Source organism: Eubalaena glacialis, chromosome 16, assembly GCF_028564815.1.
Source record: "Eubalaena glacialis isolate mEubGla1 chromosome 16, mEubGla1.1.hap2.+ XY, whole genome shotgun sequence".
NCBI lineage: Eukaryota > Metazoa > Chordata > Mammalia > Artiodactyla > Balaenidae > Eubalaena > Eubalaena glacialis.
In genome coordinates this window covers 10,353,079-10,375,867 of record NC_083731.1, presented here as the reverse complement: position 1 = coordinate 10,375,867, position 22,789 = coordinate 10,353,079, and the positions used below count along the sequence as shown (strand labels likewise).

General features: G+C 46.6%; 1 protein-coding gene across 3 annotated transcripts in view; it reads right to left on the bottom strand.

Moving 5' to 3' along the window:
- The window catches only part of TMTC4 (transmembrane O-mannosyltransferase targeting cadherins 4), a 61,516-nt gene extending 38,987 nt beyond the window's left edge, over positions 1 to 22,529 (bottom strand). Inside the window, exons 1-5 of one of the 3 annotated variants that reach the window (XM_061170823.1) lie at positions 22,514 to 22,529; positions 16,695 to 16,910; positions 12,817 to 12,932; positions 11,431 to 11,647; positions 6,699 to 6,786 (exon numbers count right to left, since the gene is read on the bottom strand). In XM_061170823.1, the coding sequence (XP_061026806.1) occupies positions 6,699 to 6,786; positions 11,431 to 11,647; positions 12,817 to 12,932; positions 16,695 to 16,856 (583 nt within the window). In that variant the 5' untranslated portion in view covers positions 16,857 to 16,910; positions 22,514 to 22,529. Of the gene's footprint in view, positions 1 to 6,698; positions 6,787 to 11,430; positions 11,648 to 12,816; positions 12,933 to 16,694; positions 16,911 to 21,095; positions 21,158 to 22,308; positions 22,436 to 22,513 lie in introns of those variants that run through there. The other 2 variants (XM_061170824.1, XM_061170822.1) reach the window with 2 other exon arrangements.
- Between the last annotated feature and the right edge of the window lie 260 nt (positions 22,530 to 22,789).

The window sequence follows — 22,789 nt, the reverse complement described above, 5'->3', positions numbered from 1 at the left end:
CACAAAACTGAACTCATAGATACAGAGAACAGATGGGGGAGCAGTGTGAAATGGGTGAAAATGGTCAAAAGGTACAAACTTCCAGTTACACGATAAATAATGAGTCCTGGGGATGTAATGTACAGCATGGTGACTATAGTTAACAATACTGTATTGTACATATGAAAGATGCTAAGAGAGTAGATCTTAAAAGTTCTCATCAGAAGACAAAAAATTCTGTAACTATGTGTGGTGATGGATGTTAGCTAGACTTATTGTGGTGATCATTTCACAATATGTACATATATCAAGTCATTATGTTTTACACCTAAAACTAATACAATATTATATGTCAATTATATCTTCCTAAAAAAGAAAAAATAATAAAATGTACATTCCACGGCAAACAAACAAAAAAAGAAATCGGCAGTCCCCAGGTTATAGCCATCAATTCTGCATAAATGCACTAAGAAAAGAAGGGGATACTTATTGAGTGCTTGCTCCGAGGTGGTCACAGGGAGGAAAAGAGAACAGGGAGGAATGGAGAACCAGCACTCTTCTCCTTGAGCACTGTGAATAATGGACACTTCCTTTCAATCCAAATACACTGAGCTCCAAGCCCTTCTAGGGCAAAAACTATGTCTCTGACACAGGGCCTGGTACAGGATGCCCTTAATGTTTGATTAATCATTGGTAAAAGAATGAATGACCCAAACTGATAAGCCTCTATGTGATTCTAGAACAGAATCAGAAACAGTGTCTTATCATGAATGGGTAGGGTTATTACTGCTTCTTCTCTGTGAAGGTATTATTAGTTTTGAAGCCCTTGCTCAGCTTAAAAAAGGACTCTCAGCCCCCATATTTATGAAGTTGAACATTAACATGATGTTCAAGAATTATTCCAGAGTTGTTCTCTATAAAAGAAGTAGTCTCTGTTCTAAGCCTGTTGAAAGAGGACAGAAAATCTAAAACACAGAAGAGTTGCTGAAAACACAGTGACTATCCACAGAGACCAGGAAAGGTGCTACCGGACTTTAGCAGTGGTTCCAGGGTATTGAGACAAAGGGGGATTTCGGAGTTGGGGAGCGGAGGGAGGAGGCTGGCAGAGTGGAGGGGCTGTTCGGTGCTGCCCGGCCGAGCGGAGCAAGGGGGACAGGGCTGGGCATCAGGTCCCAGTGTCCTGCCCTGCTCTGCTGCCCTGAGGTTACAGCAGGTGGGGCTCAGGGCACAGGACCTTGTCGGGAGGGGTCAGAGAATTGCTTGAGGTGTGGCTAGTGAGTTACTAGCCAGCTTCCCCCAAGCTGGCTAGTAACTGAATGTAAGTCTCTCTCTCTCAAGAATCAGGCTTATGACCCAGCAATCCCACTCCTGGGCACATATCCAGAGAAAACCATAATTCGAAAAGATACATGCACCCCAACGTTCACTGCAGCACTATTTACAATAGGCAGGACATGGAAGCAACTTAAATGTCCATTAATAGAGGAATGGATAAAGAAGATGTGGTACATATATACAATGGAATATTACTCAGCCATGAAAAAGAAGGAACTAATGCCATTTGCAGCAACATGGATGGACCTGGAGATTGTCATACTGAGTGAAGTAAGTCAGACAGAGAAAGACAAATACCATATGATATCACTTATATGTGGAGTCTAAAAAAAGGGTGCAGATGAACTTATCTACAAAACAGAAATAGAGTTACAGATGTAGAAAATAAACTTATGATTACCAGGGGGTAAGGGGGGAGGGATAAATTGGAAGAACTGGGCTCAACATATAAACACTACTATATATAAAACAGATAACTAATAAGGACCTACTGTATAGCACAGGAAACTCCACTCAGTACTCTGTAATGGCCTATGTGGGAAAAGAATCAACAAAAGAGTGGATAGATGTATATGCATAACTGATTCACTTTGCTGTATGCCTGAAACTAACACAACATTGTAAATCGACTATACCCTAATTAAAAAAAAAAAAAAAAAAAAAGAACCAGGTCACTCTGTGCCTCAAGACCAGCAACGAACTTGGGAGATAGAATTCAACCGTTCCCTTGATAGTCTGTGATGTGGAAACAGTGAGTGGGCACGGGAAATAACAGTGAAAAGCAACTCAAACGCTAGAGAGTGCAGTTGAGGGATGGGTGTTCTCCTCCATCAACTTTAAACTCCCAAGAAAGAACGATTATGATCTGCAACTCAAAGCCTGCGTGGGCAGGTGGACACAGTCAGAGGACAGAGAAGACACAAAAGTCCACGGCCAATAATAACTTTCCAGGGCAAGACACTGAGGCCTGGCTGTGTGCAGACAGGTAACCTCCTGTAGCTTTGCATTTTCCAAAGACTAAACAAGCTGCGGGTGACGGCAAAGGGCGGTACCAGTCTGGAGGTGGGTTCCTTGGTCCCACTTTAATTGACTCTTTTCTTTTCCTAAAGGGGGTTCAAGTGCATGGGAAGGTGGGACAGCCTGTAAACAAGAGGTCAACGGAGAGGCTTCTTCAAAGGCTTCCTAATCGATCTATGCATCTTCTTACTGTTCCAAGTAACTCAACCAAATGAAAATCTATTCATATTCTTAAAGGCTTTCCACAGAAGCCATGCCTACCACTGCCACAGGTGTGCAAACATTAAGTATTTCCAGGTGAGCTTTCTCGAAAACATTTACGTACTTAACATTAAAGGCCTATAACAATCTCTTTACAAAATCTCTTTCCAATTTAAAAGTAAACATGCTATAAATGTTAAAAGAATGCTACCAGACCAAAAAAGAAAGGTTATATCGCTACTAAGAGTTAATATACTAGAGTTCCATTAGTACTAAAATATACTTCACCAATTTCTCATGAATCAAAGTATTAACTGAAAAAACATCATATATTAAGCACTTTTTCCTTTGGTAACAGTTTCCAAAGGCCTTATTTTAAAAATCTATCTTTTGTGTGGCTGGCTCTTGGAAATAATTTTATAATTTACAAACGAATGAAAAAGAGACACATAGTTCAGAATATGTACATTTGTGAATTGGAACACAGAAAAGGTTAGCAAAAGGATCCAGGGAAAGAATATAACATGTCTGTAGTTTTTCGCCATCCTGTGAGGACACTCCATTAAAGGAGGCTAATAAATGCATCAGTTCACTTGCTAGAAGAATTTTTAGTCTTCTGATAATTTTTCCATCATTTCAATAAGAGCAACCTTTAGAAGTAGTGAGAAATTTTATTACATCTCCTAAATGATGTGTGTTCGAACATTGAATCTATCAACATGTAGTACGTTCTTCAAAAAGCTCTTTTGATTTCTTTGAAATCCATTCAGAATAAGGGAGTAGTTACTTTAAGGGAAGATATGTTAAAATTAATAAAATGATACTGCACCAAACTTTTGAGATGTCTATGAGAAAAGCCAACAGACTTAATTTTTAATTTTCTTCAAGAAAAATACAAATACTGATAAGTTGTTATCCTACCTAACTGCAAATTCAGATTTAATTGCCATCTTAAGAACACAATATAACAATACAAATACACAAAATAAAATGCAAACCCCCCCCCCATAACAATGCAAACAATACCACTGTTGGTAATGAATACGATGGGGAGAAGTAAATGAACCCCTCCCACTCCCATTACCTATGGAAATGGCTGGGGCTGGTGCAATTCCCCATCTCCCACCCCCAGATCCCTGGGGGCTGTGTGTCTCTTGGGAGCTTTACAATCATCACAGGTGGGGAGATCCCAACCCCAGAAGAGCTGGACATGCCTTATTGCTAAGTTAACTTTCAGTCTCGGGAAGAAAAGTTACTCCCACTATTTTCTGTTCTTGAAGCTGTTCTATTTAGCTGTCCCCAAACTCTCTGCCATATCAGAAAAATGATGAGTCACAGGAAAAAGTGGTGGTATGATAAAATAATAATAATAAAAGAGGTTGGGGAGTGGGTAGGTATGACCAAGTCCTGAGTGAGCATGGAGGTGTGGGCCCACTGGAGTCACCCTCGCACTGTGTCTTAGTAGAGTCGCAGGTTTGAGGGAACAGGTACTTTGAGATATACAACCTGAGCCCTGTGTTCAGCTGTACAGGATAGGATGGAGGAGAGGTCCTTCCCAATCTACCCTTGGAAACTATGGATAGTTTCATACAGATGTTCTAGGTATATAACTATGAATACCTAGAACATCAAAACAGTATAGCTGGGCTTCCCTGGTGGCGCAGTGGTTAAGAATCTGCCTGCCAATGCAGGGGACACGGGTTCCAGCCCTGGTCTGGGAGGATCCCACATGCCACGGAGCAACTAAGCCCGTGAGCCACAGCTGCTGAGCCTGCGCGTCTGGAGCCTGTGCTCCGCAACAAGAGAGGCCGCGACAGAGAGAGGCCCGCGCACCGCAATGAAGAGTGGCCCCCGCTCGCCGCAACTGGAGAAAGCCCTCGCACAGAAACGAAGACCCAACACAGCCATAAATAAATATAAATAAATTAATTAATTAAAGAAACGTTTAAAAACAAAAAAAAAACAAAAAAAAAAAACCAGTATAGCCTGTCCTAGAAGAGTCTGCAGTCCTGCCTAAGTCTTTTTGTAGAAAAAAACATAAAGGGTTAAAAGTTATCTATTGCTCTTTTTAAAAAACACCTTTTGTAAAGAACAAAGAACATATATAAGTAGAGATGCTGATATAGGAACTCATGTCTCCATCACTCGGCTTCAACATTGACTCCTGACCAGTCTGGCTTCAACTAAATGCCAACATGCTTCCTGCTTCCTCTCAGATTATTTTGAGACAAATCCCAGACTTTATACCATTTCATCCATAAATATTTCAGCATGTGTCTCTACAAGAAAGGGATTGTTTTTAACACATACCTTCGATGCACTATTATACCTAACATTTTAACAATTCGTTAACAGAACTGAATGGACCTCCTGTTTATTTTTAATGATTGTTTTGACAGGCTTGCCTGGCTGGTCCCTTGAGTACAGGGAAGCAGAAGAATACAATGTAGTTGGTGCTGGCTTTGAAGTGAGTTAAGACTCAAAGGTGAACCCAGTTCTGCCATAAATAGCTGTGTGATACTGGGTAAGTTACATAAACTCTGAGTCTTACATCTGAAAAACAGGGAAAGTAAGTCAACCTATCTTAAAGACTGTAACATAATTAAATGAGAAAAATACACACACACACAGACACACACACACACACGTGCCAGTAGATAGTCAATGAATGGCAACTATTATATTAACAGCAAACACCTACCTTCATAAGTAAAAAAAACTTCCTGCTGGAAACTCCCTATTACTCTTTACTAAAAAACCTTTTGGAACCACTAGGATGTTGACAGTTACCTGTCTGTCATGTCCCAGGGGCTGGCAAACTTTGCAAAGGACAGGGCAGTAAGTACTTTAGGCTCTACAGGCCAGGAGGCCTCTGCTGAAACTCCTAACTCTGCAAAAACAAATGGATGTGCCTATGTTCCAATAAAACTTCATATATAGACTCTGAAATGTGAATTTCATGTAACTTTTAATACGTCACCAAACACTATTCTTGTGGGATTTTCCCCCCCAATCATTTAAAACCGGAAAAAATCATTGTCAGCTTGGGGGCTGGATTTGGCTCATGCGCCCCTGTTTACCAACCCTGAGTGACCCCACTTCACCAGCCCCAGCAGACACAAAATCCTGAAGGAGTGGTCTGCCCTTCCTTATGAATAAGACATCAATTTACCGGAGGAATCCAAGTACAAGCATTAGTACATGAACAATAACATTAAGGCCTGGCAGGAGACTGAACCTAAGCTTTGAGAAATACTGTGGAAGAGACTCAAGGAAACCCAAGTATATCAGCGTCTGCTGAAACGGCCCTGTTTGAGCACTCCATAGGGATCATCCCTCTCACTTTCCCTTTTCTTCCCCTCTTCCTCCCAAATATAAATTGACTGTGATATATAAAGAGAGTTCTACAGTCAGGAACTGACTTTATAACAGAAGTTGAATGCATAACACCGTTGCTGGGGCCAGCATGTACAAATGCTATGTAAGCTGAATGTACTGTATCCAATTTCCACTACGAAGCAATCTGGAAGGTATAATCTGACTTGGAGGGAATCAGAACCCAGATGAGTAGAGCTATACAGGGATTCTCCTAGAACTCTATCAGTGCACGGCTGCACTGCTACTAATGACCAGGCAATTCCCCTCCCCTCCACACACGCACAACTGGTCATGTCAACCCTGTTGTTTCCAACAACGACTTTCTCTGTAAGTATCAATGACGCAACAATGAAAAAATAAGAACCTCACAGTTCAGGTGCATATTCATAGCTACACATTTTACCATTTTTCAAGGTTTTTCGCCAACAGGTTTTAATAAAAAAAATAATAATAATCATAAGTTTTTTTCCCTCCCCCTTCAATTTTGCTGGAAATAAAAACCACAAAAATCAATCACAACCGCTTCAGCACCAAGAGCAGAAGCTCTGGGTTTCAGTACCCAACAAGGTGCTCCCTGAATACGGTGAACATCGAAGCACAAGCCTTTGTATTATTAAGAAAGCAATGGAGTTACAGACATCACTAAAAAGAGCTGACATCTTTGACCCACATTCCCTCAAAGCGATAAACTTATATAAACCGACATTTTCCCATCTGTTAGAACACTGCTCAGCAGGACAGAAACACGAAGAAGATGCAAAATTAAGAAGGCAAAATGTCATGCTTACTTTCTTTAAGTGCTTTACAGTAGCCAAGGAAAGATAACAGAAAAAACAGGGCAGCCAGGAGGTCTGCACAGCCGACAACAGCAGCAACCTTAAAAGAAGGGGCAGAAGAAAAGATGTATGTAAAAAACATTTAAACAAAACCTTGGAAATACAAAAAAAATTCCTTAGAAATAGAAAACGAAAAAACCTTATCAGACTCAGCCATCTATTAAAACAATCCCTGCAACTGTGATGCTTCCCTGTGGTCTGATCTGACAACTGATTTTCTTTTCATTTTTGGTCTAGGACTTGGGTCAGCCACTTCCACAGGAAGGCTGGGCTCGAACCCAGGGAAGGTTCTTTTGTGGGCCACACGCAGCCAGCGATGCCCACGGGCAGTGAAAGCCCGTCACTCAGCACGCTGCGCCCACAGCTCCAGAGGCCTCTGCTCTGATCAGGTCCCCACGGTGGATTTGCAGCTGGAAAATGGTAGCAGCTCAAAGGGCACGATATTTAAAAAAGAAACCTTGATTGGAAACATGAAGGAAAGGTGGGAAGTCCATGTTACAAGTCATCAGGCAAAGAGAATAAGACACAGGGATAACGTTCAAAGCTGCCTCTGCCATCTTTTCCTCCCTTCAGACCAAAACCAATGAAGTGGGTTAACCTGGAAAGCAGAACGCTTCAAAAGTGGTTGATGAGTAAGATGAAAAAAAGAATACAATTTCTACAATTTCTTCCCCACCTTCTCATTTTCTACATCTGACGACTGCCCTTCTCCTCCACCTTAGTGACAATGAAGCAATATAAAATCTGTGCTTCATTTCTTTGAAGCTGATTACTCCAATAATTGCTTTCCAGATTTTCATGGCAACGAAAGACCCAAAATTCCACTCCTGAGTATTGGTCTAGTTTACGTGGCATTCTTGACTAACTAGCACCTGGATGGGACATGTGTCAAACCTTTCACTGTGATTCTCTAGGTATCGCTTTAATGGCTGGGAAGTTCATCTTTTCTTAAAGTGAGATATATGATAAGTCAGACACAGAGTAAAGACCATCCTACAAATGGAGATGAGAGAGTATACAATGAATATGAAAATTACTATATTTACATACGATTCCCAGGTGCGTCTACAAGCAATAGCTAAAAGGAATGCCTTTTAGGAGCAGTTTCCTGCTACGCTGGTTAGATATGACGTTCTGAGGCAATCATCCATTCCGATGGTGAACTGCTGACGGAGGGGCACGTGGCAGCCCAGGGTGTCATGCAATTGCTAAGAAGATTGACAGCTGAGTCCAACCTGTGAATGCCACGCACATGAAACAACCTCCCGGGAAGGAAGCTAAGGACAAACAAAGGTTGAACAGATCTGGGCCAAGTATGCCAGCATGCCAGAGGGTTAAACGGTACAATTACTTCATGAAGGCAGTGAATATGTAATCAGACTTCTGGAATCCTCTGGCCTGTAACTCACTCACTCAGAGACACAGTGAAATCCGAGATGCAGCGAGACCCAACACAGAGCTGGGCACACAGTGGGTGCTGGGTCGCTGTCCATTGCTGTGTGAATCCCAAAGATGCTTCTGTAAACACTGGGAGGAGGCGGGGGGTGGGGGGCGTGGAAAGCAGCGGACAGAGGACACAGCAGCTCAGGGTGAAGCAGGTACAGGCTCTGCAGCCCCGGGGTGAGTGATGGAGGGAGGGGCTGGTGCTCTGGGCCTCCCATCAGGACCAGAGATGGGTGGGAGCTGTGGCTCTCTACAGGGCCTGAGGATGGCGGGGAATCCCAAAGCCTTTCAGAGGATAAAGTGAGCAAAGCCAACCCAGAGAAGTGTATCTAAAAAGGTCCTAGAGCAAGGGGGTCAAGGAAGCAGGGGCTGGGGGATATGGAGGGTCAGGGAACCAGGTTTCTTGAACTGAGTGAGGGGGAGGGAAGTGGTTTGGATAAATACCAGGAATAGGGGCCAAAAAGGCCAGCCTGAACCACTTGTTATCTGAGTGGCTGAGGTACATTAAAGACTCCCACTAATGTATATAATATTGTAAATCAGCTAAACCTCAAAAAAAAAAAAAGACTCCCACTAAAATGAACTTTAAACATCATAAACTCATTTTTAAAGCAAATAGTCTGCCTTCGGCTAACTGAAGATACTCCCAAGTCTTAAGCAATGTACGTCACATTGTCTGACACGAAGAAAAACAAGTTTTAAAAAGTATGGCAAGTGTTTCAGAGTAAAGAGTATTTAGTCCTTCAATGAATTTTTGGCATAGTAATTAAAGAGAGATTTCATAGAAAAAAAATTTTAAAGGCTACCCAAGGAGGCACTGAGTTTAACTGTTTGGGGAATGGGCATGGGTACGGAGAGATTTTATTTTTCTTTTCGGATATTTGCATATGTCTTTTCAGGCAAAGTTACTTACAAAGGCTATTTTTTTTTTCTTACAAATAACCTGAAGCACTCACATCAGAGTTTTCTAGAGAAGTCATTGCAACTCCGTGAATCCATACAGCAGGAGGTGGTGGCGTTTCCCCACAGGGAACAATTTGCCATAGAAGGAATGAGGGGAAGGGGAAAGGGGGAATGTTTCACCATCTAATTCCTTCAGTGTTAAACTCTGGGTTCATTGGATGGGCAGGGTTATTAAGGAGACCCAAGCTTCCCTCTTTGACACCCGAATTCAAGCAATTTGAAATGTTCACCAATGCTTGGTGGAAAAGGAAAACCTACAGTAACACTGGTGTCCTCAGGGAACTCCCTGGGGCCTCCATCCTGGTCTCTAAACAGACAAGGGGCAAGGAAACCCCCTCTCTTAGCTCTTCTCCCTCCCTTGGTGATCCAACCCACAGCCCAGAGCACAGGGTGCTTCCTCAGTACTGGCCCAGAAAGCTCTGAGGAACTCTCCTTCCAGGGTTTCCTTCAGTGGGCCTGGTTTTTGCTCACTGTTAAAGTGGGTTAAATGTAAAGTGGGAAATAACAGCGGGGTATAGAGAAGATGAAACAGTCAGTCAAATACTGACTATTTGCCAAAACGAGGAAAGGTGAACATACAAATGATCTGTTTTAGACATGCTATTTTTCCATGACCCATAACTTTTTCTTGCAATTTGAGTTTGAATGGCTTTCATGGAACGGAGGGAGAGGAGAGATGAAGACATTTTTCAAATATTCCCTTCTCTCCTATAGCTGGACCTCCCTTGGGTTAACATGTTCCCACATTGCATTTAGCTGGGGGGTGTGTGTGTGTGTGTGTGTGTGTGTGTTTGCACACATCCAGTTATACTTGTTGGCATTTCAAATTTTTCCATAAACTAACTTCTCATATTTAAAAGCAGAATTTTAGAAACATTTCTTTGGTTAACAATTCAACTATTTCATTTTGCTTTTAAGATTACACAAAATTAGACAAGGACCAAAACAGTAAATCAGTATTTTTGCCAGAAATTCCCTTATTTCTGATCAATGTGCACAACACTATCATTTAGACCATAAAGAGAACTTGCATGGAAACAAATTCTAATTTGATCACAAATCTATCTATCTATCTATCTATCGATAGGTATTTATCTTACAACAGTTCCCAATCCCTTAAGTCCTCTGAATTTGCCGAAGTAAAAAAATTATGAGACTTTTAAAAAAGTTTTCAAGTAGTAAGATACTAGAAGGAGGTTGTGAGAACAATCCTGCAATCCTTTTAATACCAAAGAACAGACAGTTCAATAATATTAACAAAATCAGATGCTAAAGGCAGGAATTCCGCCCAATATTCTGAAACTGACTTCAAGATGCTCAATGCAACTGGTCAAAATGCAGGTCTTTAAATACATACGGAATGCAGAAATCTACTGTGGAGAAGCAAAAAGGTCCATGTGGTATTTTATACTAGGTACTTCACACTTCCAGAACGAAGAACTAAAATCAAACATGCTGACTTACATTTTCAAAGGGTTCCATGGCAGTGGGGTAGGGTGGTTCCTGAAAACCTCACAAGTGTTTGGTTAAATCCCAACAGAGTTTGCACCGAATACATTCAGCAGCAGCTCAACGGATTCAAAGCAGGAGCTGCCTGACTACATGGGCTGAGAAGCCAGGTGGGGAGAATTCATGAGCAAGTCCCAGCAGGATGCGGGGACCCGCTTTCCAGGTCAACTGAAAGCATGCTGGCCTCTCCTGGGCTCGGGCTCGGATGACCAGATCTTAAGTTCTATCCCTGCATCCACCAGCTACGTGACTGACCTGGGTAAGTCCTGAATTTGTCCTCCCAGGCTGCTTCCTCTTCTGTAAAGTGGAAATTGTTAGGCTGCCCCCGCTGATCCCGCGGAGTTTTGGTGACAATCATATTAAGTATGAGAAAGTATTTAGGAAGTTATAAAGCTCTCAGCTAACATCGGAAAATTGCATCAGACCCAACCTGGAAGAAAAGTAATCTCAGACTCTGGTTTTTAGACCCCAAAGCTGGGCAAGACTCAACATTCATACCTTCACAATGTGGTCACATAAGGAAACAGAAAGTATCACCAGAGATCATACCACACAGTCATTATACAGTCTTCGCCCATAGGGGACCCTGTGTTTGCCCTAAGAGGGACCTGTTGGCCCTACAAATCATCGTTCCAAATGTCTGAAAGCTTGGGCTTTCTACAGCCATACGAGTATCCGAGGGAAGCCTGTTTTAGGGAACGAGCCGATACATGGACGGCCTGTCCTCCTTACACCAGTGCAGAGGCAGTGGTGGGCGGACGATACTTACACACTCGGTGTGCACCGGGTGCACAGCAAACAGCAGGGCAGCCAGCAGGGACGACCTGGGGGCCAGGTTTAGCCTCCGGCCCTTACTCGTGTACTGCAGGCCCCCAAAGAGCACGGAGAAGACGTCCACCAAGAGGATGGAGATGCCGCCGTGCAGGAGGATGTTGACCATGTGGAAACTCACAGGGTGGAAGCCTCCCGACAAATAGTAGTTCATCCTGCAGTGAAAGAAGGGTGTTCACACCAGAGGTCCAGAAGCACGCGAAACTAAATGCGAACCAGCTGGAGGAAAACCCTGGTGCATGAAAATACTAAAGGGAGAAGAGAAAGTGTGCAAGTTTGATAAAAGTAGCGTCAAGATAAATAATGCCTGTCAAGCTAAGAACGTTGAAGAAGAGGTAAGAACATAATTAACTGCAGAGCAGAAAATGTAAGATAAGGGCATCTCAGAGGAGTGGGACAGAAAATACTTGGAGAGGAAACGCGAAAGGAAAGCTAGACAGTTTTTTAGGTGCGATAAAGGCAAGACTGTCTCCCAGGAACATGTAACAGACCACACATTACTCAGGCTACCCCACAGGGACCTGGATTTAAGATAGTCACGTGACTTGCTGATTCCCCCACCCCACCCGGTCCCCACCCCCTGCAAATACTCCTTGACAGTTTGTCCACCAGCCTTCCAGACAATGGAGCTACTTCCTTTTATAATCAGGGATTCTTATTTCTGTTGCTTTTCAATCACCAGTGGTTCCAATTCATCATTTCCATGCTTCTTTGAGAGATCTACACACAGGTATCTAACGCATCCAAGAAACAGCTACGCATGGGAACTTTTGTGAGACGAACAAATCTGTTTAATGCAAATAGCTCCCTGATTAATGGGGGCTGGGGAGACTGTTTTAAGCTTCATTTTGTTTTTGCATATTGATGTGGTCACAGGAGGAGGATTTATACCTTAGTTTTTTATAATGAAAAAAAAAATCACAATTTCATCAGATGCTACATGTTGCCTTGACATATTGTTTCCTCAGTATTAACTCACAAAGGGTCCCACCTCCAAGAACTGTGCAAAAACATGGACCACTTCACCAAGTTATCCTTGCCCAGACCCAGGCTAAACTTCTCAGTGTGGGTCCACTGTCAGTGTCTGCACCACCAAAGCAGCATCACCCGAAAGCGATGCTTCCTCAGGCACATTCTCTCCGTCCTCCTGCAACCTAACTCCTAATGGCTGGAATTAGCATGTATTTCTTGGAGACCCACGTAGTGAGTGGCTTATACGTCCCTCCGGACCACTGACCCAGGAACCTTGTCACATACCACCTGGTACAACGTCACGCACAGGCCTTGGGTGCCCCTCCCATACAGCCGTCCTGTCGCACCTCACCTGAAAGTCAGCACCGTGAGGGGTCGGTAGGACTTGTGGCTGGTGTTGCTGCTCAGCCGATTGCCCCAGAAGTCGTGATGCCACAGGTCCCCGAGGGGCGTTTCTGCTCGGAGGTCCTGCGGGAACACACCAGAAGAGGGATCAGGGCTCCTCCCTCACCCTGGGCGGAAGTCCTCTCTTCTCCATCTCTCCCGCCAGTCCTGGGTCAAGCCACCGTCATCCTCACCCAGGACCCAGACAGGCCTCCTCGCGGGTGCGCTGCGCCCTCTGCCTGCTCTCCAGTAATCCCTCCAAGATGCAAATCGTGTCACCCCACCCACCCTCCCCTTCCAGGACAAAGCCGACGTCCTGACACGGACGCCAGTGTGCGGTGCCCTGGCTCCTGCTGAATTCTGCAGGCTCACCTCGCACACTCTGTGCTCTGCTCCTGACCTTCGTCGGGTCCCCACACGACTCCCGCTGCCACCCACCTCAAGGCTGTGCGCGCACAGGTCTCTGCCCAGACGGTCACCCCTCGGCTCCCCACAGCTCAGCTCCTTCCGCCCTTTGTGTCTCGGCCACTGGGCTACGACCTTCTTGAGCTGACGCGATTCCCTTCCCTTTGGGGCATCTCGCGCCTGTCCTCACAGCACGTGCTGCAGGGCGGTTTATAATCATGTGACCCCTCTCTGCCTGCCCCACTGGACTGGGGCTCCTCGAGGCCTGGGCTTCCCTGCGTTTGGTGGGAGTGCACAGAAGGTGCTCAATCCCTGCGGAGCGCGTGAATGGACCATACAGCTAAGTGAGACCACTATCACCCGCTCTCATATCCAATACGTAAGGTAATGTACCAAAAATATCCCAGTTCAAACATAAGAGTAAGCATATCGATTTTAAAAAGTTTCCCATTTTTGATCATGAGCTAAGCAGATAGTAAAATTACAGAAAAAACAATTTCCATCTAATTTTTAAGGATAAAAATTACTAAATATGTTAAAACGATACCTACCGTATAGGGTAGTTTAATTTGGTACTGAACTACAGATACTTTAAAATGAATCTTTTGTTTTTTTTTACATTTAAATATGAAACTAGATGACTTAAACTGCATTTAACAAGAAGAAAGGCACTGGGAGTAGGTATCAAAACTGAATGTTAATTTTCTCTGCACAGCACAATTAAACAGGAATATTTTAGGATCTAGAAATTATGATGTAATAAGCACCGCAGGGTGTAGCAGTCAAGATTCTTCGCTGCAGCAACCAAAACAACTCTGAGTAACTTAAGTGAAAGAAGGAAATGCCTTAAAAAAAGATCACAAGGCCCAACGACGCCCAGGTGGGCTGGAAGACCTAGTTCGGGGCTGTGCAGCCAGAAGGGCACCAACAAATCAGACCGCCGGACATCTTGCTGAGGCTGCCTGGCTGCCCGCAGACCCCTCTTCTCTGTATGACCAGCTCCTGGCTCCAACAGGTGGGCGTATCTCATAGGAGCGCCTTTGCCTGGGTCTGCATCCAAACTGGACAGGCTTTGCAGCTCACAAGTATTTGAAGACGGGGAAGGCCCCAAATGGAAGAAGTGTGTCACATCATGGCCAGTCCAAGAGAGCAACCAGTGTCCAGGACACACAGTGGCATTCAGTGAGTATTTGTTACTTAGGAGCTTAATGACTCAAAGGGAAAAGTTTGGGGACAGGCAGCAGAGGTGAGCTGGTCACCTGACACCCACTTTGAGGGTGAATTTCACTTCTGTTGGGTATCAGCTTCAGAGGCCTTGAGTGTCTGGACCTCCCTCTAAGAGTTGATTCGATATTTCATGAAGGTCGTGGGATCCACCCACTAACTTAGTTTACTCCAGGACCATGTTGGAAGTCCATGTACTTTTGCATTGTCCCAGAAGTACCTGCTCAGTTGTGAAGGAATTGAGCAGAAGATCTTTCCCTCCATTTGAGCAGAAAATGAACACCAGCAAAGCTCTAAATGTTTGATTAGGTGTAGCCTACACACAGCAGGGCGCGCCACAGGAAGAAAGGTCAATTTTTCCTCCTAATGATTTATGGAAAAGATGTGTCGTGTCTCAAATTCTTGCTAACTCCACGGTCTCAAAGAAAATCATCATCTCAATGAAAAAAGGCAACTCAACACTACAAGGAAGCATCTGGAAAACAGTCTTCAACACCAATAAAATCCAGTAACAGCCTGTTTCACATTACCGTAGGCATGGTGCCAATGAACAGAGGAGGGCCTTTCATTAAACAGGAAAGGCAAAAAAGGGGGCTAGCGAGTTAACAAAGGGGCACAGTGTGATGCTCTAGAAAACATTGCCAAGACAATGTGCGGTAGGGCCACAAAATGGCTTCATCTGCCTTTCCTCACAGAAGAAAGAGAATTACAACCTCACACCCGGGCATCTGGTGTACGACACAGCTCTTGTCTCCCCTGCCTCGCTCACCAAAGTTCTTCGACATGGGTCCTGCGTTAACACTTTATATATCCTCTACTTTATAAGAGTGGAAGAGTCAAGAAACTCTCACCAAATGGAATTTTAAAAATAAAGGCATAGCCTCATATCCCTGTTAGAAAAGCAATTCTGTAGCTATTAAGCCACCCATGTGACATAGTTGCTTAGAGCTACACACTTACTTCTTTTTGTTTTAAGCACTGTTTCAAAAAGAACTGAAACAGAAACATCTGCAGTAAACTGCTGGGTGAACTTGAGGGAAATTACAAGTGAAGAACTTGGATTCAAAATAAACATCAACAAGGCTGGAGTCTGCCGTGGAAATCGAGAAAATCAGAAAATCATTTAGAGTATGTTACAAATAAAATATCTGCAAAACAGCCATCTCCTTACCCCTCACCCTCTCTTCCCCGCCCCACAGAACACCTGTTTGTTACGTACAGAATTTTTCTCAACACTTTCAATATGAAAACAACTCTTTCCGAATTTGGGAAATCCATGACTTCAAACTTTTTAGGAGCATTTAAGGACAGTGTTACAAAGAGATGCTACAATTTCATCTACTAGAGAAAGAGATTAGTAAATTCCTTCAAGTTCTCTTCGCACAGAATATCTGCTGAGTGGTGAGACGGTCACAAAGGCTCTAACCTGTGCTGTTTCCACGTTCTTTCTCCTCTGGGCTCTCCCTGCCTCCAAGTTTCTTGGTCTGATTTTCTTTTAGCTCGCTGAAACCTTTTTTCTCCCCTTCCCACAAACCTATTTCTTCTTCCCTACCTCTCGTCAGCGAGGGAAGGAGAATATCATTTTCCCTGCGCCTACTGGTGAGCAAAACTGGCTGGGATTTTGCAAACTCAGCAAACCTGAGTCTCCAAACATGAAATGAGCAGGAACTGCAGCTTCTGCGGGCAGCAAAATCCTGGTCCTCCGCAGCTGTCAGCAGGCTGTCCTGATGCTCTCAGCGAAGGACAAAGAAGCCAGCTCGCTGCCTGCTGCTGCGGATGCACCTTCGGCAGGGGAAAAACGCATGATTTGTGTGTGTGTGTGTGTGTGTGTGTGAGGGGTGACTGTTCTGGCCTAGAGTTCTGGAAATCTGTCACAAAACCTGAAATAGTCTGCAATGCCCTGCAAAACCCTGGCCTTGTCATCTTAGAATAATGGTCTCTCTGATACGTGCGTGGACTGGGGCCTCATGTAGGGCACACAGCCAGGGTAAAGCCTGAGGTTAGGCAGAGCTTGGAGACCCTGCTGCCAGTGATAAAAGGGGCCCTAAATCAAGGAGATGCTCTCTAAAAGAGATGGGAAATCCAGAGCACGATGGGGGCCCAGGCAAAGGCTCAGCCGAAGTTCAGTAGAGAATAATTCAACACCGACGCAGAGCATCACTGGGACATAGGCAAGTGGTTAATGTCAGTTTACCAAAGAGACAGTAAGATACGAACCTTATTGTTAACGATCGCTTCAGAGTCGTCAAAGACAAAGTCTCCATCGTAGCTACGTGCGAAACACACGAGGGAAACAAATCCCACAAGTAACTTAGCCCAGAGAGGAGGAAGAACAGAAGATGGAATGATGTGATCCAAATCGGCATCCCACTCGGCCATCCTGAAAACTGCGGGCCGCCGGCCTCTCGCTCCAGCATTATGCTGGCTAGAAACCTGCAAGAAAAGTGACACGACATAAATATTCATCAATGTCTTGTTAGGAATGTTTATACAGTAGACATGTTTACCTCAAGTGAAAAAGAGCTAGATAGTCTTATTCATTTATGCTGTGAGTTTATAGGATGTGATCATTAACAGCTTTACATCGTGGTTTCAAAACTCGAGTGGACAGAAAAATCACGTGGGACACATGTAGATTCTCCTGGGCCCAAATACAACCTACCAAGTCAGAAGTCCTTGGGCTTCTGATGCTGGATTATCCTTGAGAAACATTGATTTAAGGGAATCCTATGTTTATTAGCCCCATAAGGCAAATCATTTTTATAGTCCTTGAACCAGTTTACAAAGTTAAAAAAAAAAGTTACCACCTTGCTTCTTCCAACCAAGAAAAATCAATAAATATTCATTGTTGGGTCTTAGCACATTGCGTGTGTTCGTGTGTGTGCGTGAAGCATGGTCCTGATTCTGAAAGAGCTTACAGTCTATCTCCAGAACACCGACACTCCTGCCAGTTAAATGAAAATCTGGGAGAGAGTTAGTTTAATAGAGGTGAGGTCGCAGGGCACATGACCGTGGTTCCCACACAGGGGACAGACAGAGGAAGGAGGGCACACTGCAGACTGACTGGCTGGGGACAGCATCATTCCAGAAGGATGAACTGTACCCTAAAGAAGAACAGGGGGAGCTATTCCAGGTGAGGACACGACCTCCAATATTGGTGAAGGAGTCAAGTTAAAAACAGACACGTCTTTTAACTTTTCTTTCAAAGGGGCAAACGTTAAAGCCAGAAATTTCGTTTCTCAGCCTTGCCATTTCTTAGTTCTGTGGCCTTGTGTGTGCCACCTATCCTTAAGAGTGCACTTCCTGTGTACTTTGCAAACCAAAAGAACTTTCCAGCAGTGAGAGTTGCCTAAGAGCTTCCTGACTTGGAATTTGTCCAAACAAATATCAAACTCCCCCTCCCCTCCAATCACACTGCATCTGTCCCCATTCCCCACACCCTCAATAGGCACTTCCTTTGGTTCTACCAGGATCACGTCTGGGTCAAACTGCTTAGAGGTTCCAATCCTGTGTAACTTTGGCCAAGTTACTTCACCTCTCTGGGCCTCAGTTTCCTCACCTCTAAAATGGGGATGATAACTGGGCCCACCTTACATGGTCGTCATGAAGGTTAAGCAACACACCCACCTAGAGTGCTTAGAAACACTGCCTGGGTTTAATGAACGCCAAGGGAAGGTTACCTGTTATTACTAGTACTTTCTTCAAAGAGGGAGAAAACACAGGCACAGAACTATTCTCTTTTGAGAATCCCCTGGAGTATTTGGTGTACTGGTTCTGAGGCTCTCGTCTTCCCCAGTAAGGGAGCAGGGCCCCACTCCTTCATGCTGAGATGGAAGAAAACCCCAGACCCCTTGATTGGAGAGGCAGTTTAGATGTACAGCTGACCCTTGAACAACTCAGGCGTAAGGGGCACTGACCCTCCTCGCAGTTGAAAATCTATGTATAACTTATTATAAGTTCGTATCTGTGGTTCCTCCCCATCCGGGGACTCAATTAACCACAGATCTTGTAGTAATGTAGCCTTTTTTTATGTTTTAGCCTCGCCGTGGGGCATGCAGGATCTTAGTTCCCAGACCAGGGATCAAACCCACGCCCCCTGCAGTTCTGTTTTGTTTGTTTTTAGTACTGCTACGGAAAATAATCTGCATATAAGTGCACCCACGCAGTTCAAAACCGTGTTGTTCAAGGGTCAACTGTATTTGTTTCCAGGTCTCCAAGGAAATACCCCAGATTATGGAATCAATAAGAAGTCAGCCTAAGAGGCCATCCGAGGTCACAGGTGCTGGAAAGCGGTTCAAGTTTACAATTCGGAAATGTAAGGCTCTGCAACTCTCTCAGCACTGGGCCCTAGAGCTTCTCCACCTGATGTAACTCATGCTCTCAGCAAGTGCGGGTGGCGGTGCGGGGGGCGGATATTCCAGCCACTATCTGCTGCTTTTTTTTTTTTTTTCTTTTTCTTTTTCACTGAAAGGATAAACCACTGGTCAAATCCAAATCACACTTGCAAACACAACAGAGGTCACCATGCAGGCCCCAACCACTGTGTGTACATTTCAGCTAAAGAAATTACCCCTGCTACTAAAACTAAAATAAATAAGTGAAAAGGACTGAATAGTTAAGAAGTTACCCTGACTTAACATGGAGGGAATAAAAGCGTTCTTTGATTTACAAAGTGAATGTGAAGGAAAGCAAATACTCTTTATCAATTTTAAATGCAAAATAGAGCTGTGAGCTGATAAACGGTCCCATAACTCGTCTTGATGTTATCTGCTTCAGGCCCAAATATTTGAATAGTGTTTCACAAACGGTTCTGTGAGGTTCAAATGGCCCTCCAGGAAGAATACTGGGTCAGGAAATAATTTGTGCTCCTAAATTAGTTGCTGAGCCTCCCTTTTCATCTCAGATTGTTTGTAACACACACCAATCGCTTTGGTACTCAGGCAACAGCCGAGGAAGACGGAAGGCAGACTACAGACCCGAACATCTGGGGTGCCCGGGGGGCCAGGCCTGGACTCCTGGGGGAGTCAACAGGATGGGTGAGGCAATCTCAGAATAAGCTCCCCCTCTTCTCTGGCAGGGACATCAGGAAGCCTAGCATCTGTCCCGTCCCCATCCCGGCTGGCTCTTCCCTCCTCATTACTGCGTCCCTCCCCTGGTCGCCAAGATTCTCACATCTCTGCTGCCCCAGAGAACACTCACAAACGCCCTTTCCACTTCAGGCGTGATTGTTAATGGGTATAGGAGGATAGTTCGGAAAATACTGTGGATTAGCAAATGCGATACAGGTACAGTGCGTTAGGAACCTCGGTCCAGCCCAGTGATTAACAGCACAGGCTCTGGAGGCACACAGATTTGGACTGGCTACCGGCATGACCTTGAGCTACCTAGTCTTTCTAAGGATCCATTCCTCATCAGCACAATAAGGTATCACTACTGACTCCAGCAGGTGTGCTAAGAATTAAATAAGAGCATATATGGAAACAATTAGCTCCCATGACTGTAATCATTTTGGAGAGATTAGTACCAAGTGACCAGCCCCTGACCTCCTGTCTTGGGATCACCGGTGTTGCCATTCCTGAAGATGCGCTAACCAACCAAGGCCACCAGTAGCCCATCAGGTGACCTGATGCAATTGAGAAAAGGGCACCCTTCTTTTGGGCAGACCCGGTGCACTGCTTCCCTGGCCAGGCATCTGTATGTCCTGCATAAAGTGCACGGCTGTACACCCTGATCCTCTTCCTCCAACAGTAGATGGCCTTTTTTCTGCAATGTTCCCAGCCAGGCTTGGTGCTCAGGTAAAAGAAGCCCTGCCGGCATGAGGTGGTACATGGAGGGAGACGGGTCCCCTCCACCTTTTTTGTATCCAGGCCATGAAGCAGGAAGGCACACGTTCTGTTTCTCTCCTGATGGGCCCTGGGAGGCATGGCCCCATTCCTCTTTTCCAGGGGATGTCCTGCCTGGGAGCCCCGGCTTCTGGGCCATGGCTGGAGAGTAAGTTTGCCTTACGGACTGAGAATAAGGGAGCAACACAGTGGCCTCAGGCTCAGCCCAAGCAGAGCTCCAGCCAGTTTTACCAGTGACAATGCTGGCGTTCTGATTCCTATCTGACTCCTGTGCCGATCTCCCACTGTGTTGAGACTTGACTGGCGCCTATGAGTAGTTGGATTTGGAACGAAGCAGAAGTCTCTTTATTCTCAATTTCTCAAACTCCTTATATCAAGCCTCTATTTTCAGGGGGTTAAAACAAATTAACCGATCATCAATGAAAAGGTCAAAAAGACTTCGAACAGGGATCCCACGCCACCCCTCAAAAGCAAACAAACATCAGTCACTGAGCTGCGAACCCTAGGGACCTGGTGACAGCTGACACAGCAGTCTGGACTGCAGTAAAGAGGACGGCAGATCAAACCTAAGTGATCCATGGAAAAATCAGCAGCCACCTACTAAAGAATATCCTTCCCCCTACACTGAAGGGCCTTCTCGCATCAGGCTAGCCTTTCTACCTCATCAGTAACAATCCACCCACACACTAGTTGCCCTCTGCCAGGCTGAGATGAGACAGTGCCTCTGGAAATCAGAATAAAGAACACAGCCGTTTCCGACCCAGCATGTGGAGACCTGAGCTGGCTGCTCCTCTCCTGGGGCCCCCAAGGCACGGGAGACAATCATCTCTACCGCTCTCCACCACGCAGCGCTGAACACAATGCTACTCGAGGTATCTTCCTCTTGTGCTTGCCTGCCCAGTTTCTTTCTTAATTCAGTAACACATGAGGGCCATGCCTGCCAATAGCAAGAATGACTGCGGAGGTTCGACATTCACAGTTCCACCGTCCCAGAAAGTTTCCAGCTTGCTAGCTTGTAGCCATTTTCCCATCTAAGTCGGCCGGTGTCACTTTACCCCACCTCCATCTGGGGCGCGCCAGGCACGGTCGGGACTGCGGGAAGAGGGGACAGGGAGGGGATCCAGTCAGTCCTCACTGTTAATTGTTTCTCAAGAAATTCTCCCCATCCATCGGCTCTCCGAGAGAAAGAGCAGTGTGGCACGATTCACAGTGCTCTGGCTAGATCTTTCCTCTAACTCCTCCCTTCTTTTGTGTGTGGTTAAATAAAGAAGAAATACACACAGCCTACAGTCACAACATCAACAAGACCAGAAGCCCCGCGGAGTTCGCTGGAGGTGAGACGGCGGTTACGCCACCTGCTCTGCTTCCCCAAACTCCAAGCCCGCGCAGAGAAGTGGCAGCTCGGTGGTCCCGGGCGCCCCGACCCAGGGCACGCCGCTCTGCCCGGCAGCCAGCGCCGAGTGGCTGGCACTCGCGGCGCTGCAGGGGAGCCGCCTTTAACCCAAAGCACGCGGCCGAGCGGCCCGCCTGCGCCCAGCCACCGCCCGCACTGCGGCCAGCTGGCGGCCAGGCGCGGGGTGGCGCGGGGCCCCGCGGCCCGGTGGCCGCTCCGGGGACACGCCAAAGGCGCCCGTGCACCCGGGGTCGACGGAGCGCCACGCTGCTGGAGCGAGCAGGGGCGGCGATGAGAGCGCAGGGGCGCGGGCAGGCGGAGCGTGCACCCTCCACGCCGCGCCCTTTGTCCCGCGTGCTGCTTACACCCGGGCGCACGGCGACGGGGCCCGCATCCCCGGTGACCCCGGCCCCGGCCCCAGCCCGGGTCCCGGAGCCAACTCCTCCAGCAGTGCAGCCGCCCGGCCCGGGCCGGACCGCGAGGCTCGGGGCGCGGCGGCAGTGAGGAAGGACTCCGCGTCCGCTCCGCACCCAACTCCGCTCGCCCCGCGGTGCTCGGCCGCGCTCGGCCCTGCAGGGGCCGCCCCGCCCGTTACCTGCAAGGAGCCCGAGCGGCGGCCACATCGCCCTCCCGGGCGCTGAAAGTCCGGCGGCTCTCGGTACCAGCCCGGAGCCGGGCAGGGGGAGGGACCTCCCGCGCCGCTCCCCCGCTCTCCGCCCCGCTCCCCCGCTCACCGCCCCCCGCACCCCCCAGACCGGCGCCCCGCGCCTCCCGCACAGTCCTCAACTCCCCACGCGTACTGGCGCTCACTCTCACACTCCCGCCTCGGCCCGCCCCCTCCTCGCGGCCATTGGCTGCTTCTGCCGTCACTTTCACGCCGCCGCCGGTCCCTCTTCAGGTCATTGGTGGGCGCGCCGGTGACGTCAGGCCAGAGGGCGCTAGTCGCGGCGGAGGAGTCGTAGGGACAGACTGACTCGGTGGCCGAGGAGGAAGCGGAGTTCTGGGCGCGGAGCCCGGGCGGGGGCGGGGCCGGGGCGGGAAGGGGCGGCCCCAGCCTGGCCCCGGCAGGCGGGCTG